This window comes from Panthera onca, chromosome B3, assembly GCF_046562875.1.
Source record: "Panthera onca isolate mPanOnc1 chromosome B3, mPanOnc1 haplotype 2, whole genome shotgun sequence".
Lineage (NCBI taxonomy): Eukaryota > Metazoa > Chordata > Mammalia > Carnivora > Felidae > Panthera > Panthera onca.
The window spans coordinates 81,029,919-81,047,392 of record NC_138344.1 but is presented as its reverse complement, the minus strand read 5'-3'; the positions used below and the strand labels follow the sequence as shown (position 1 = coordinate 81,047,392).

Genomic DNA, 17,474 nt, shown 5'->3' with positions numbered 1-17,474 from the left:
GAAAGGGCAGAGAGGCTGGGAAGGGCAGAAAGGCTGGGAGGAGCAGGGGATCTTAAGCAGGCTCTGCACTGACAGCAGAGAACCCAATGTGGGCCTCAAACTCATGAACCATGAGATCATGACCTGAGCTGAAGTCAGACACTTAAATGACTGAGCCACCCAGGCACCCCTGAATTATACACTTTTTTAAAAGCTCTTTAAGATAAACAGGGGACATCTCAAACTTAGAGAATCTAAGTAATAATACTGAAGCCATATCTTATAAAAAGTAAAGCCAGGATTTGAATCCAGGTGTATCTGAAGCCAAAGATCCAAAGCTTTTTTTAATGCTTTCTTAGGTTACTTCCTTGGTCACCCTTTGTTTATTTTATTTTAATTAATTAATTTATTAATTTATTTATTTATTTTATTTTATTTTATTTTTGAGAGAGACAGAGATGGTGCGAGTGGGGAAGGGGCAGAGAGAGAGGGAGAGAGAGAACCCCAGGCAGGCTATGTGCTACCAGCACAGAGCCCAATGCAGGGCTCAAATCCATGAAGCTATGTGATCAAGACCTGAGCCAAAATCAAGAGTCAGAGACTTAACCAACCCAGGTGCCACCAGCCACCCTTTAAGTGGTGGCCCAGGCTTTTCAGGGGAATCCTTCATTTATAAAACAAGGACGTCTATTCCATACTCCCTAAAGAGTTCATAAAAATGAGATTTTGGTAGTTAGTAAACTTATCATCTCCAAATTGGGTATGGCTTATGTTGATTAAGCTACCATAGGCCCGAGTTGCCTTAGTTTTTATACTGTCTACATGTACAAATTGGGAGAAAAACATAAATGAGCCACATTTGACCTTGGCTTTCATAAAAGTATCTTAAAGGATGCAATTATGTAAGTGTAAGTACATTAAAATATTTAATTCCTTGGGGTGCCTAGGTGGCCCAGTCGGTTGAGCTCAGGTCATGATCTCACGGTTCATGATTTCAAGCTCCAAGGTGGGCTCTGCACAGGCAGCAAGCCATAAACCATGGAGAAAAGTTGAAAAATCATGAGCCAAAGATTCCAATAAATGGAGATACACAATTAGAAGAGCAAGAGCAGGTAAGAAATAGAACGGAGCCAATATGGAACTGACAGACATGGGCAAGACATAAAGTAGGTCCAAGGTAATGCTCTTCATCTTTTGTGGGGGGGTGAGGGGGGGCAGAGGGAGTTAGATGGTAATTTTTTTAAATTTTAATTCCAGTTAGTTAAAATACAGTTTCATATTAGTTTTGGGTATACAATACAGTGACTCAACAATTCCATATTATCACCCAGTGCTCATCACAACAAGTGCACTCCTTAATCCCCATCACCTATCTCACCCATCCCCCCACTCTCACCCCTCTGCTAACCACCAGTTTGTTCTCTTTAGTTAAGAGTCTGTTTCTTGGTTTGTTCCCCCCCCCCCCACTTCTCTTTTTTCCCCATTGCTCATTTATTTCTTAAATTTCACATATGAGTGAAATCATATGGTAATTGTCTTTCTCTAACTGACTTATTTTGCACAGCATTATACTCTCTAGCTCCATCCATGTTGTTGCAAGATTTCATTCTTTTTATGGCTGAATAATATTCTGTATTCATAGATAGACAGATAGAAAGATAGATGTCACACCTTCTTTATCCATTCATCAATAGATGGACACTTAGGCTGTTTCCATATCTTGATTACTATAAATAATGTTGCTATAAACATGGGAGTGCATGAATCCCTTTGAATTAGTGTTGTTATATTTCTTAGAATGGTAAATTTTTAATGCTTTTTGATGGTTCAACATTTGAAGCCAAGAATCAAATACATTAAGTATTTGACAAATACTAGATAAATGAATTAAGTTTCAGGCATACTCTGCATTTTCTTTAAAGACCTCCAAGTGATTCTGACATCAGCCAGAATGGAAACCACTGGGCTAATACCTACACTGTTGCTCCCCTTTACTGTCCCTTTACTGGGACATAAAGGGTGGTGAGAAATGATCTTGAAAAATGTAAAACCAGGCCAACAAATGAAGATTGTTCTCTTTTGCTAAGCCTTTTACCACACTTGTTCCAAAGCCTAGCGTTTGTTTTCCTCAACATTCCTAAGCTAGTCAGTTCAGGAATAATCTTTTTTAATAACTATAAACACTGAAGACAATTATTTTGAATTATTTACTTTGTGTCCCAGTCTCAAACACTTTGGCATGTATTAGATACTCAATAAATATTCTTTTATTTTTAAAGTTTATATATTTATTTTGAGACAGGAAGAGACACAGCGTGAGAGAAGAAGAGAAGGAGAGAAAGAGAATCCCAAGCAGGCTCCACACTATTTGCCCAGAGCCTGATGCAGGGCTCAAACTCAGGAACCGTGAGATCATGACCTGAGCCAAAATCAAGAATCCGGTGTTTAATCGACTGAGCCACCCAGGCGTCCCCTCAATAAATATTTCTTGAATTGCACTGCTGAGAGATTTTTCTTCAGCCCGATGGGCTTGCTACAACTTACATATTAATACTAGTTATCATTTATTTGATACTTACCATTTGCCAGGAACTGTGCCAAGCCCTTACCTATAATATCTCATTTACTCCTCAAAAGAATACTTCAAAAGAGAGGTGCTTTCTTTCTTTTTTTTTTTTTTTTTCACATTTACAAATGAGAAAACAGAGGCAGAGAGGTTATACATATGTAAGTAGCAGAGTTATATCTAGGAGGGTTTTTTTTTCTATCCTATCCTTTATTGTGTAGTCATATACACATCAGTATTTTTAGTGTACATTATTTCTGCCTCAACTCATTTATTAACTAATAATGAGATCTAGGACAAGCTCTCGAATACCTCTATGGGTCTTAGTCTCTTCACCTATAGGATCAGGAATTAGATGAAATTAACCTCTTGGACTATTCCAGCTCTAAAAATTAGATGCAAACATGAGTTCCTAGACTTTTGAGCATTTGATTTTGCAACACTATCTGCTTCTGCATTTCTATATATTTCATACTGTGATTATATCAAATCCGCATAAAACAGTTTCCATTTCCCTGAGTTTCCCTGGTTTCTTGAAACCACCTCACTTAATTTGAAATATGAAAAGTAAAATGAATGCAGCCACATCAACAAAGCCACAAGAGAAAATACTTCCTCAAAAGCAGTGTGCATATTGCCCAAAGGAGTTAACGTCATTGGTTTAATTACCTATTTGAAGAAAATGCTCACTAATGAGAGTATTTCTGAGAACAGTTAAGGAAGAGTCAAATTTTAGGCTATCTAATGGTGGTACTAGTCCTTGTGCATTTGGTGAGAGGGGTTTTAAACACTCGTCCTTGATATATTTGTTATTTATGAATTTTACTAATTGTAAAATTTAAAAATACAGAGTGAAAGGAAGAGGAACAAGAACCTAATCCACACACATCCCCCTTTTTTAATTAATGAAATAGCAAAGGACAGTGGAAAGAGCTCTCTCATTCTTTTGTTGCTGAAAACCTCTTCTGAGTCACTTAACTCTGCATCTCAGTTTGCTAATCTTCAAAATTAGCAGGTTTGAACTGAATAGTAGCTCAGGTTGCTTCTAGATGTGTGAATTAACCCAAAGGGCATGAAAACCTAGCAAGAAGTCACTCTTAAAATGCAGTAGCAAGTTTGAAAACTTATCCTGAAGCAAAGATCAGTTCTTAGGTTGAAGGTCACAGTCCCAAAGAATTAAGAACTAAATTTAAGCCTATTTCTAATAAGTTTACAGTAGCGATGAAAGCTTTAAAATTCTAACACAAACTGGATAACTGATTCCCAAGCTTTAGCACTGAAGCCACACACAGGTTTTGATGTATTTTTCTCTACTGGCAGTGCAGAGATCAAGAAGAAACCAAGCAGGAAAGAAATCAGGACACTGAGGTCGGCACAGAAGCTGATCCTAAAAAATGTCAGATATGGACTAGAGAGAGGCAAATAGAAAATGTAAGATTCAGTTTGTAAATACATGATCTGTGTTCAGGATTTTCTTATAATGAGATCGTCTTCCAGGATATGGTACCCAACTCTGTGTTCTTTCCAACCATTCTCAACAATTGTACAGATGTAAATGAAAGATAAAAGTCTTCATCTTCCCAAACTAAATAATATTAATCTTTGGCCTGTACTCATACATTTCATTTTAATGTGAAACTCAGTGTTTGCTTTTCTTCCTGACCATTTTCACTCTAAGGGGATTAGATTGCTAATTTCCAGATTCAGTTTTTTCTAAGCTTGGTATTTACCCAGTCTCTCTATGTACCCAACAGCATGCTCCATATGCTAATGAATGTGCTACACTCGAGGCAGAGTGGGTGCCTAGTGGGATGACCATATACAGAAGATAATTTTTAATCAGCATTTTAACACCTGAAATGAGCTTATCAACCTTAAATAGAATGGCTTTGTTTATGGAATTTTTTAAATCTCCTCTTAAAATGGAGAAATGATTTGAAGAAGTACTTAATTTTCTATCTCCACCTCTTTATCATACATTACACAGAAAAAGGAACTGGAAAAGAGCAAGAAGACCTCACAGAATATTTAAATAGTAGCTTCAAAGTTGGGGAATACCATCGGCCAGAAGAAAGGCAGATGAAATGAAGTCAAAGTGTCACTGATTTTTGCCTGTCCATGGAGAGAAGATTGCTGATTTAGAGTCACTCTGGCCTACCTAAGACTATCTGACATGGGAATATAACTCCAAGGTAAGGATCCCTGAGCCAGCAGGTTTATCCTGGTGCTATTATCTGAATAAACCCTCCAGGCATGCTCCACAGCAGCTTTCCAACCCCAGAAACTACACAGGTGGCATCTCTTAATGATTCACTGAACCACATGAATCACTTGATGATTAAAACTGAATCACTTGCTGTAAGGAAATTTGGGGGAATGAGTGTGCAGCTTTCTAGTCCCCGTAGCGGGCAGTGAGGAGATTGTAAATGCCTGTGCTATTTGCCAGGGAACAGTGCCCGCCAGAGCAAGTAACTGAACAGAAAATTCAGATGTACGGCCTAGAGACCCTGCGACCTCCAACATGTATCAAAAACCTCCAGAAGGGAGCATCCTAAAGGAAAAGTATCATTTGGGGGAAGGCCAGTGCTTTATGTTTTAGTTAAATGCTGTTACATTATATGGGACAGGCCATTGCTTAATGATGAACAAACTGTTGAGGGAATATCACATGAATCTGTTTAATTCTGGGGAAAGTTTTTAGAGCTTTAGTGGAAAGGTTAGAAAAGAACATACAATTAATGTTACTTCTCTGCTACTACATTACAGTAAAGTATCTAAATTAACACAGATCAGTTTCTGGAGGTTCTCATGCCTACCCCCCCATAGAAGCACAGTGTTCCTAAGCAAAGGTGGCATCTATCTGAAAGCCACTATGCCAAAGGTGTCACTACAGCAAGGCCTCAAAATAACTCCAAATCTGAGAACTTCTGTCCCAATATATGAACACTTAGATTTTTTTAGACATCACTGGTAGTACTCTAGAATTCAATAGGGAGGCTTTGAGGAGGAAGGAATGTGGACTGCAGTATTAAAAGGGGAAAAGGAAGTACTTGCTAGCCTTAATATAACAAGTTGAGCAAAATAATAGGTAAAAAGTTACTGAGTGCTTAATATGTGCCATGAATGGAGCTAAATTATGTCATTTCATCCTCATAGAAGTTCATTGGGGTTTAGAAGGTGAAAGGGGCTCAGAGTTAAGAGTCCACAGAGCTGGTAAGTGGTACAAATAGAATGGAAATCCAGTTCTGTGGGATGCCAGAGCCCAAGTTCTGCCCCACTAATTTATACTCATGTACTTTAAAACCATGCACAGAAAAAGATCTTTAAGAATGAAGAAATCTAAAAACAAAGGAGAAGAAGAAGAAATCCCCTGGTTATATGCAATAAATCAAGGTTTCTAGGAAACTTAATATGCTATTCAGAACCACTACCCATGTTGATTTTGCTCAAGTCCCACATTACTTTCAGATGCCCTTCCAGAGCTCAACCACACAATTGTTTAAAAAACCTCCCTAGGGGCGCCTGAGTGGCTCAGTTGGTTGAGCGTCAGACTTCGGCTCAGGTCATGATCTCGCAGCCAGTGAGCTCGAGCCCCGCATCGGGCTCTGTGCTGACAGCTCAGAGCCTGGAGCCTGTTTCAGATTCTGTGTCTCCCTCTCTCTCTGACCCTCCCCCATTCATACTCTGTCTCTCTCTCTGTCTCAAAAATAAATAAACGTTAAAAAAATCTAAAAAAATAAAATAATAAAATAAAAAAATAAAATAAAATAAAAAACCTCTCTATAGGGGCGCCTGGTGGCTCAGTCTGTTAAGCGACCTACTCTTGATTTCGGGACATTACACCACGTCAAAGCATAGCACATGGATTAAAAGTGAATATTAGAAATTCCTCATTTTAAACCCTCTCTGTCATTTCTGCTTTTCAAAATATCTCATTGAATTTTTCTCCTCTTCAAGCCTCCTAACCTCCTGCCATGTCTTTCCTGTGCCCTCCTCTCTGAAGACCATCCTCACTCTTCCTTCTTCTCATGGTCCCAGGACCCTCCCACAGCATCTTTCCCAGGTTCCCACTCTGTCATTCGCCATTGCCTCTCCATTCAATGTCCTTAGGCTCCACTTTTTATTCAAAGCAGACTAGTAAGGCATTTTCCTGAAGAGAGCCATTTTTCTACTTTGGAGAAAAAGTTTGCAACTCCCTTAGAAGGCAGAATTAACTTAAGGAAATTGTGGTCTTGATATAGCAATTATTTTATTTATTCTCTCTCTATATTCTTAGAATGTTTTTGCTTAGTGGAAAAAAATCATTAGTAATTTCTACTGCTATATCCAATTTATCAAAAACCAATTTGTTGATATGACTGTTATATATATTAGCTATTTCCAAAACATTCTCAGGTTCATATTTTCAATACTCTAGGAATCATTATCCAAGAAGTGAGATGTTTTGGATTATCAAATATTCTGATTCATGGAGCATTATCAAAACACTACACACGAATTACCAATTCTCAAAGAAGTAACACAACCACTGGTAGGGTTCCCCACCTGCCACAACGAGGGCATGGTGGGAAATGCTGATAAATAAGAAATTTAACTCTTGCAAGCCTCACTTTCTCTTCTGTTTAAATATTTGTTTTGTGAGAAAAAAAGAAGTTACTTTTACAGAAAGCTATTGGCATATAAAAAGTATTAGATAAATATCAATTCCTTGACTTCTCTGCCTCTTTTCCTTTCCCAGATAAGAAAGAACTACCACTATATTCAACAATTCATGTTCCCCTTTGATGATTGTGAAGGCACCTCACAATCATACAGTGCCTTAGCCTAGGGTTCCCAAATGAATATTGGTTCTTATTACATGCTGACTTTAATACTAGATAACAGCATTTACTGTATATAATTAGCTCATGGGAGAAATCTAATTATAGCTCCAAATTATTATTGATTTGCAGCAGTTGCTATTTTTGTTACTCAATTTCATTAGCAACATTTGCTCTGATCAAGTCTTAGTCAAGCAAAACTGATCCTACAATGCCTTATTCAAGAAGTTATGACCATCAAGGAAGGTCAGACTTATGGCTCATGTCTAAATAGAAGATTTTTAGCTACCTAAATTAATACTTAAAGTCAAAATATTTCAAACTTCATTTCTCTTTCACATTAATTTCATCTGTAGTATTTCCATTTTTGATGCTCAAGTTAATCTGATCTTAATTCTTCATACCAAATAAAAATATGGACCTTAGGAAAATATCTGATTTGCATTTATCGTGGAAATATTATGCTTGCCATTTTACAATTTTCTTTTCTTTAAGTAGGCTCCATGCCCAATGTAGGTCTTGAACTCAAGACCCTGAACTCAAGTGTCGCATGTCCTACTGAATGAGCCAGCCAGGTGGCCCTGATGTTTGCCATTTTTAAAATAGTGTCATTTTGACTTTTACTATGCACAAATTACTGTTCAAATTTCTATATTTAACCTTTTTTTTTTTTTTTTGCTTCTTTTTTGTGATTATTTTCAGTTTCTCTCTCCACAGGTAATTATGGATCTGATCAACTTCACCAATTCGCTCAATGTCTCCACTCTAGTAAGAAACAGCACTCACTTTCCAGCTCCTGCCTCAAACGTGATCATTGCCCTTCTTCTGTACTTGTCAGTTATAATTGGTACCATCACCAACGGGCTCTACCTATGGGTGCTCTTTTTCAAGATGAAAAAGACTGTCAATACGCTCTTATTTTTTCATCTCATTTTCTCATATTTTATTTCAATATTGATTCTACCATTTATAGCTGCCTCCTACCTTCAGGACAATCACTGGAGCTTTGGAACTGCCATGTGCAAGGTCTTCAATGCCACTTTGTCTACAGGGATGTTCGCCTCTATTTTCTTCCTCTCAGCCATCAGTGTTGACCGTTACCTTCTCACTCTTCACCCAGTGTGGTCACAGCTGCACCGAACCCCACGCTGGGCTTCCAGGATCATCCTGGGAATCTGGATCTCTGCCACAGCCCTCGGCATGCCTTATTTGGTTTTCAGAGAGACACATGATGACCATAAAGGAAGAGTGACCTGCCAAAATAACTATGCTGTGTCTACCAACTGGGAAAGCAAAAAGATGCAAACATTCAGGAAATGGATTCATGTAGCCTGTTTCATTGGCCGCTTTTTGCTAGGCTTCCTTCTGCCTTTCTTTATCATCACCCTTTGCTACACAAGAGTAGCCAACAAGATGAAAGAGAGGGGCCTGTCTAGGTCCAATAAGCCCTTCAAAGTCATGATGACTGCCATTATCTCTTTCTTTGTGTGCTGGATGCCCTACCATGTGCACCAGGGCTTAATCCTCACTAAGAACCAATCAGTACTCTTACAGTTGACTCTGATACTTACAGTGATAACCATTTCTTTCAACGCTATTTTTTCTCCTACACTCTACTTGTTTACTGGGGAGAACTTCAAAAATGTTTTCAAGAAGTCCATTCTTGCTCTGTTTGAGTCAACGTTCAGTGAGGACTCTTTGATAGAAAGGATACAAAACTTAAATTCAGAAGCCTACATTTAAATTTTGGATCCCAAAGCAAACAATGGACTCTTAATCAATTATACCACCAGAGATGTCCCCTCTGCTTTTATATAATATAGTCCCTATATTAGAGAGACATCTAAACTATACTATAGTTAGATCTATGAATATTAAAAGGGTTGTAAGAAACCAAGCAATGGGTGGTGTTCCAAAAGTAATTATTTTTACTTTGTTTTTATTGTGGTAAACTGTATATAACATTAGATTTGCAATTTTCACCATTTTAAAATGTACATTTCAGTAGCATTAACTACATTCACAGGGCTTTGCAACCACCACTATCTATTTCTAAAAGTTTGTACTACCCCAAAGAGAAACTCTGCACTGAGTAAGTAATAACTCCTCATTTCATCCTCCCTGCAACCCCTCATAACTTCCTATCTACTTTCTGTCTCTATGAATTTGTTATCCTAACTATTCCATGTAAGTGGAATCATACAATATTTCTTATTTTATGTCTGGCCTATGTCACTTAGCATAATGTTTTCAAGGTTCCTCCATGTTGTCAAATGTATCCGAACTTTACCCTCTGTGGCTAAAATAATATTTCATTGTATGTTTATTCCCTTGTGTGTTTTGTTTATCCATTCTTCTGTTAAGGGACATTTGGATTGTTTCTACCTTTGGCTATTGTGAACAATGCTACCATGAACACTGATATACAAGTATCTTTGGAGTCCTTGTTTCCAATTGTTTTTAATTATTTTGAATTGCTGGGTCATATCGCAATTTTGTGTTTAACTTTTTTTTTTAATTTTTTTAATGTTTATTTATTTTTGAGACAGAGAGAGACAGAGCATGAATGGGGGAGGGGCAGAGAGAGAGGAAGACACAGAATCGGAAGCAGGCTCCAGGCTCTGGGCCATTAGCCCAGAGCCTGACGTGGGGCTTGAACTCATGAACCGTGAGATCGTGACCTAAGCTGAAGTCGGACGCTCAACCGACTGAGCCACCCAGGTGCCCCTGTGTTTAACTTTTTCAGGAACCGCCATACTTTCCCACCACAGCTGTACTATGTTACATTCCCACCAGCAAGGTGCAAAATGTCCACTTTCTTCATACCCTTCATACCCATCCTTATTATTTTCCTTTTTTTTTCAATTATACCCATCCTAATTGGTATGAAATGATGCAAATGTGATTCTTAATCTTTGACTTTTGAGACTTTAGGAATATCAATTTCTAAATACCAATAGTGTCTATTGATCTGAATTTTCTGTCACAGAGTCTTCTGGCAAACAGACATTTGGACCAACATCCCTCTTAATTTACACAGTATCTAAATAATTTAATTGGTATAGACCCAATTTAACATGGGGATGACAAGGCACTAATCTTCTCATATCTATGTTAAAATAATTTACGCTTTAACGTTTTCAGTGTAAAAAAGATATCTTAAATGTCTCTTTTCAATGCCCATAGATTAAACTATCTCAGAAATATGTGACTAAGATAATTATAAATATTTAAGAATCTGACCAGGTAATGTCATAATGTACTTGATTTTAGAATAGCCATAACAATATTAACTTATCTTCCCTGGTTTTCAAGTTTTACTTTAAATTTTTGCCATACCGGGGCGCCTGGGTGGCTCAGTCGGTTGAGCGTCCGACTTCGGCTCAGGTCACGATCTCGCGGTCCGTGAGTTCCAGCCCCGCGTCGGGCTCTGTGCTGACAGCTCAGAGCCTGGAGCCTATTTCAGATTCTGTGTCTCCCTCTCTCTCTGACCCTCCCCCGTTCATGCTCTGTCTCTCTCTGTCTCAAAAATAAATAAACGTTAAAAAAAAAAAATTAAAAAAAAATAAATTTTTGCAATACCTTATAGCACCAAAATTATGTAGGACCACATAGTATCGCTGACCTATTACCTTTTATATATTTAATTGATTAGTTCTATCTATCACCCAATAAATATCATTCGGTACATAGTTCTATCTATCTAGTTCAATTGATGCAGAATGCAGACATTTAGGCCACATCACACACAGTCCCTAAATATTCCAGCTAGCTTTGCACGAACTATTCCAAGCCACAGACATATATCCTACTCAGAAATCCCCAGAATGGATGATATTAATTACAAGGGGTTACAGAAATGAAGCGAAATTAACCTTCATTACTAACTTTTTTTTAGAAGGGAAATAATAGTAGTTTGATGCCCTAGAAATGCTGCTAATTGACTTGGCATCACTGCCTCCCTGGGCATTTAGGGGCTTAGTCTCTCTCTCTGTCTTTGAGTATGAGGAACAAAAAGCTTTGGGTAGATGAAAACTTTCATTGTTGGCCCCTATTACAAGCTTTTGGAGCTGGAACAGTCTTCCCAGAGCAGGAGGAATAGAATCGATGACTAGGCTGTGGCTCCAAGTGTCCCTGCAGCAAGTAAGGGCCAGTGCCTCTTCCCTCCCCACACTCCTCTGTCCTGACAAGCCCGCTGAAGTGTATAAGGCAGGACTTAAGAAAGTTATTAGATGGAACATATGATTCTTTGAAATGAGAAGAGCATTAGGGGCAACTGGGTGACTCAGGAGGTTAAGTGTCCAACTCTTGATTTCAGCTCAGATCATGATCTTATGGTTTGTGAATTCGAGCCCCACATCAGGCTCTGTGCATCAGGCTCAGGAAGCCTGCTTGGGATTCTCCCTCTCCCTTGCTCTCTGCTCCTCCACTTACAGGCATGTGTTCTCTGTTTCACTCTCTCTCTCAAAATAAATAAATACACTTAAAAAAAAAAAAAAAAAGAATACCTTCGGATACCTAGAAGCTACAGAGAGAGACTTTCGTCTCCCTCCTCAAACCTGCTACAATAATAAACGAGAATGTGCTTTGCTGGTTTTTCAAAAATATTTTGTTCATCTCTGTATAGATTGTGAACTCCTCAAGAACAGAAAGAAGCCTATCAGTCACACTATTTCTTTTCTCTGCTATTATACACAATTGTTGTTCAATAAAAGATACTCAATGAAAATTGTATATGGGTAATCACAATTGTATGTGATTTGCAAAATGACCTTAGGTATAAAATAATAAGATTGAACCAGAGTTTTATTTAACAAATATTTACATCACACTTCTCTTGTGTGCAGGCATGATTCTGTATGCTTTATAAATAGTAACTCACTGGGGCACCTGGGTGGCTCAGTCGGTTAGGCGTCTGACTCTTGGTTTCATCTCAGGTCATGATCGCACAATTTGTGGGTTCAAACCCCGTGTCAGGATCTGTGCTGGCAGTGCAGAGTCTGCTTGGGATTCTCTCTCTCTCTGCCCTCTTTGCCCCTCCCCCGCTCGTACTCTTTCTCTCTCAAAATAAATAAATAAACATTAAAAACAAAAGCAAATAGTAACTCGCTTAATCCTACAACAATTCTATGAATTAGGTCCCATTTATTACCCCTATGTAACAGACTATGAAACTGAAACACTTGTTCAAGGCCATATAGTAAGCAACTGGAAGAACCAGTACTGTAAGCCCAGGGAGTCTGGTGCCAGAATCCATGTTCTTTACCATTATGCTTACTGCCTGACATCACTGCTAGGGGGCAGTCAGGCTGGGCTTTAAGCCCAGATCCACCTAGGCTATTTATTTCAACAAAAAGCACCTTCTTGGCTATAAAAATGCTAAGTGAAATTAGTCAGTCAGAGAAAGACAAATATCATATGGCTTCACTCATATGAGGACTTTAAGAAACAAAACAGATGAACATAAGGGAAGGGAAACAAAAATAATATAAAAACAGGGAGGGGGACAAAACATAAGAGATTCATAAATATGGAGAACAAACAGAGGGTTACTGGAGGGCTTGTGGGAGGGGGGATGGGCAAAGTGGGTAAGGGGCATTAAGGAATCTACTCCTGAAATCATTGTTGCACTATGTGCTAACTAATTTGGATGTAAATTTTAAAAAAATTAATTAATTAAGTTAAAAATAAAAAAATCAAATAGAAATGCCTAGACAATGTCAGGATCCACACACAAAGTAAAAACCGAAAAATAGCATTGAACTTATAATCAGATTTGGGTAGTGGTCTGGCTTTGCCTCTAGCTTGGTGTTTTATATGAGGCAGTTATACAAATTTTCTGGGCCTTATCTTCCTCATCTATAATATGGGGACGTCTCTTAATGAGATTGTGGATATGAAGCTACTTCTAAAATGTAAAACACTATATAAATGTACTCTTAAAAGGGTTTTTTTTAATTTGTCACTTTACATTTTAAGAAAATGGGATGTAAACTTAAGAAAATTCTCCCAAACTGTATTTTTTAACTTTCCATAAAAGAATCATTAATTTTTAGAAAACCTATTTGTTATAGTTGTATTGATCTCATCCACGTTCTCACTATTGTGAATTCTCGGGGGCCCCCTTTATAAACAAAGAATTAGTGGCTTCGCTTTTGGAACTGGTGCTTGGAGACAATCTTACAAAACAATGTGCCTATTAGCATCCAATTATATAAACCTGCTTCATTATATCAGGATCAAACTGGCTCAAGAAAAGACTATAGAGATGACTAGAGATATTTTTCAAATGCCAGCTTGAGTTCTTTCCTCAAGAAATGGCTCCTTGCCTTAATGAGATGATTGGGCTGCTCAGCGGATGACATGTGGGAGGCAGGGTGGGGTGTAAGGTAGGACTGTGTGCACACAAGAAGTCAAATCCATAGCCCTGAGACTAGGGCAACAACGATTTACTACCAGAGTTTATGTACCTGGCATGTGAGAATCTGAGCTCTGAGAATACAACAGTGAAAAGACACAATCCCTGTCTTCAAGGAGCTTAAAGTGTCATGTGCAGGATTTGAATGTGGCTTCACATAATAATCATCTCGAACACCTTCTTAAAATGCCAGTGTCCAAGCCTTACTCAAATCGAGTAAACCACAATCTCTCAGGGCGCCCCCGTGGCTTAGTCCGTTAAGACCCTGACTTTAGCTCAGGTCATGATCTCACAGTTCATGTGTAGCCTCTCCTAGGGCTCTGTGCTGACAGCTCAGAGCCTGGAGTCGGCTTCGGATTCTGTGTCTCCCTCTCTCTCTCTGCCCCTCCCCCGCTCACACTCTGCCTCTGTCTTTCAAAAATAATAAGTATTAAAAATTTAAAAAGAATCTCTAGTGACAGCACCCAGGAATCTGTCCTTTTTTAAAATTCTTGGGCTGACTCTAAAGTAGAACCAGAACAGAAAAGCCCTGTTTAGTGGGAAAGAAAAAGAAGTTAAAAGGTCATTATGGTACAAAGAATAAGTGCCATGTTTGGGGAAACAAATGAAAGCCCCAGCCCAGGTTTCACCAGTTTTCCCAGATGAATCCTGGAGAACAGAGTTAAACATATTAAGAAAGGGAAGGGTAGTACAACAGAGGAAGCCAAGGTGTAAAAGCCCAAGGGAAAGAGAGCACAGGGCCACAAAGCGGCACTTTCCAAACGTAAATATGCATGCGAATCCCATAATCATCTTGTTAAAATGCTGATTCTGTTTCACCAGTACAGAGTAGGGCTGAGATTCTGCATTTCTAACAGGATCCCAGGGGATCCATTACTGCTGGTTCAGAGCAAGAGAAGAGTAAAAGTGGAGTATAGATATGAGAAGCAAGATGAGTGGGAAGGGTCAACCTGAACTTGATCCTGAATGCCCCTGCTAAGGAGTTTGGATTTGATCCTAGACTTTATCCTGAGGGCGTTAGGGAGCTGCTACCAGATCATAAGCCAAACAGCAATAGAATTCTATTTTCATTTTATTTTTGTTTATGTTTTTTAAATGTTTACTTATTTTGAGGGAGAGGGAGGGACAGAGAGAGAGGAGAAGGGGAATCCCAGGCAGGCTCCAAGCTGTCCGCACAGAGCCCGATACGGGGCTCGAACCCACAAAACCATGAGATCATGACCTGAGCTGAGACACTTAACCAACTGAGCCACCCAGGTGCCACTCTATTTTCATTTTAGAAAGATCATTCTGGCTACTCTGATGAAGAGGTCAAAACTGGAGGTGAGGGGCGCCTGAGTGGCTCAGTCAGTTGAGCGTCCGACTTCGGCTCAGGCATGATCTCACAGCTCATGAGTTCGAGCCCCGTGTCAGGCTCTGTGCTGACAGCTCAGAGCCTGGAGCCTGATTCGGATTCTGTGTCTCCCTCTCTCTCTGTCCCTAACCCATTCGCATTCTGTCTCTGTCTCTCTCAAAAATAAATAAACATTAAAAAAAAATTTTTTTTAATAAAAAACTGGGGGTGAGCAGTCAAACTGGACAGTGTTGGAGTAATCCAGGGAACAGATGATTGGCGTGAACTAAGATAGTGGGAGTAGGGACGGAGAAAACCAGAGAGTCTTGTCCGGTAAATTCTGCTGGTTGCAAAGCCAAACCAGAGGGCAAAAGTTGAAGGTGATGCCTGTATCAATTACTTGCAAACAGTAGATTTCATTCTGCTGGTTTGACCACAAACTGATTTATTAAAGGATATTAAGTAGCTCATAGAACTATTGGGGTGGCTGGGGAAACATTCAAGGCTAAGCTCCCAGGAACAGTGCCCAAAACTCGACCACAGAACCACCCAGATCAGGAACCTGTCACCGGTGTTCTCTATTTCACTAAATAGTGCCAGCTTCTGCCACTGCTGCCACTGAGCCCCAAATACCAGCCCTTGGTTTTATTACAACTGCTACTGACATCAATGCTGCATCTGCATCAAATCTTGAACTGTCCTGTGCCTAAAAGCTCTGCCAACACCGCCATCAGGTACATGGAAGCCCCATGCAGACAGAGCCTGTTTTATTCACATTGCTCATTTCCAAATATAATCTTGCATGAAGGTATCTAATTGGCGTGCCTGCATCCTAGCTGCAAAGGAGGCTGGGAGCTGAGTTCTGCTTTCCACCTGGGAGGGAAAAGGATGCTTGTAATGTAGGAATTTCCCTAAACATAAAAGCTACTCGAAAGGGGCGCCTGGGTGGCGCAGTCGGTTAAGCGTCCGACTTCAGCCAGGTCACGATCTCGCGGTCCGTGAGTTCGAGCCCCGCGTCAGGCTCTGGGCTGATGGCTCAGAGCCTGGAGCCTGTTTCCGATTCTGTGTCTCCCTCTCTCTCTGCCCCTTCCCCGTTCATGCTATGTCTCTCTCTGTCCCAAAAATAAATAAAAAACGTTGAAAAAAAAAAGAAAAAATAAAAAAAAAAGAAAAAAAAAGAAAAAAAAAAAAAGCTACTCGAAAGACAATGACGTCCATTGAATTTAACCTAAAAAGCTTTTTGAAATGATTAGCTTCAGAAAGAGACAAAATTGCACCATGCTGAGGAGTGTCTGAGAGGTGAGAATCCAGAGCCTTCCGAGAGGAGCAACTTTTTTAAAGTTGGAGAATTAAGGAGTAATTCCACCTCCTGTTTCCCACAAAAAGTAATTCTCACACATTCTACCAATTAGAGATTAATTTGTGCTAAGGGACTGCTATTAAAATGCAAATATACCTTTTAAGAAGGTTAAGTTTCATTCACAAGTTAATGGGAATTACTTTAATCAGCTTCACACCCAGCAGAGTGTACCTAAACACAGTACTTAGAATATTAGACTTTGGATTGTGGCCTAAAGGAAGGAAAACTTTTGAGTTGAAGGTTAAGACTGGAGTGAACTTTGGAGACCCTGAAGACCACATAATTCATGTATAGGGAAGTGCTATAAAAGAGAAAGAAGACAGAAAGGTATTCCTAAGAGAGAGTCAGTTGGTGACTAAGAAGTTGCCTAGGTATGATAAAGCCCTGGGGTGCCTGGGTAGCTCAGTCAGTAAGGGACCAACCCTTGATTTTGGCTGTGGACATGATCTCATGGTTGTGAGATCAAGCTCCAGGTCAGGCTTCTCGCTGAGCATGTTATCTGCTTGGTAGTCTCTCTCTCTGCCCCTCCCCCACTCAGGTTCTTTCTCTCTCCCTCTCTCTCTCTCAAAAATAAATAAATAAACATTAAAAAAGTGGTTCACTATTTTTTGTATATAAAATCAAATCTGGTCCTGAGTCCCTTCCCTCACAATCCAAAGGATTCCATGAGAGCTCTAAGGACTTTGGTCTTTTTTCTTTTTTCTTTTTAAAAAAATGTTTATTTATTTTTGAGAGAGAGACAGAGTGTGAGTGGGAGAGGGACAGAGACAGAGGGAGACACAGAATCCAAAGCAGGTTCCAGGCTCTGAATTGTCAGCACAGAGCCTGATGTGGGGCTCAAACCCACAAACCGTGAGATCATGACCTGAGCCGAAGTTGGACACTTAACTGACTGAGCCACACAGGTGCCCCAGGACACTGAGGTCTTTCATGGCCCCCTCTAACATGCCTTTTTTTTTTTTTAATTTTTTTTAAAGTTATTTATTTTTGAGACAGAG

At 39.4% G+C, this 17,474-nt stretch overlaps 1 protein-coding gene across 1 annotated transcript; it reads left to right on the top strand.

Moving 5' to 3' along the window:
* The first annotated feature begins 4,580 nt into the window (after nt 1-4,580).
* On the top strand, nt 4,581-9,870 carry GPR33 (G protein-coupled receptor 33). Its single transcript, XM_060619459.3, has 2 exons — nt 4,581-4,737; nt 8,083-9,870. Exon 2 carries the CDS (start codon nt 8,089-8,091, stop codon nt 9,106-9,108), a length of 1,020 nt encoding a protein of 339 aa, XP_060475442.2. The 5' UTR covers nt 4,581-4,737; nt 8,083-8,088; the 3' UTR covers nt 9,109-9,870.
* The last annotated feature ends 7,604 nt before the right edge of the window (nt 9,871-17,474 follow it).

Coding starts and splice junctions, on each gene's coding strand:
- GPR33 (XM_060619459.3), top strand. CDS start 8,089: ATGGATCTGATCAACTTCACCAATTCGCTCAATGTCTCCACTCTAGTA.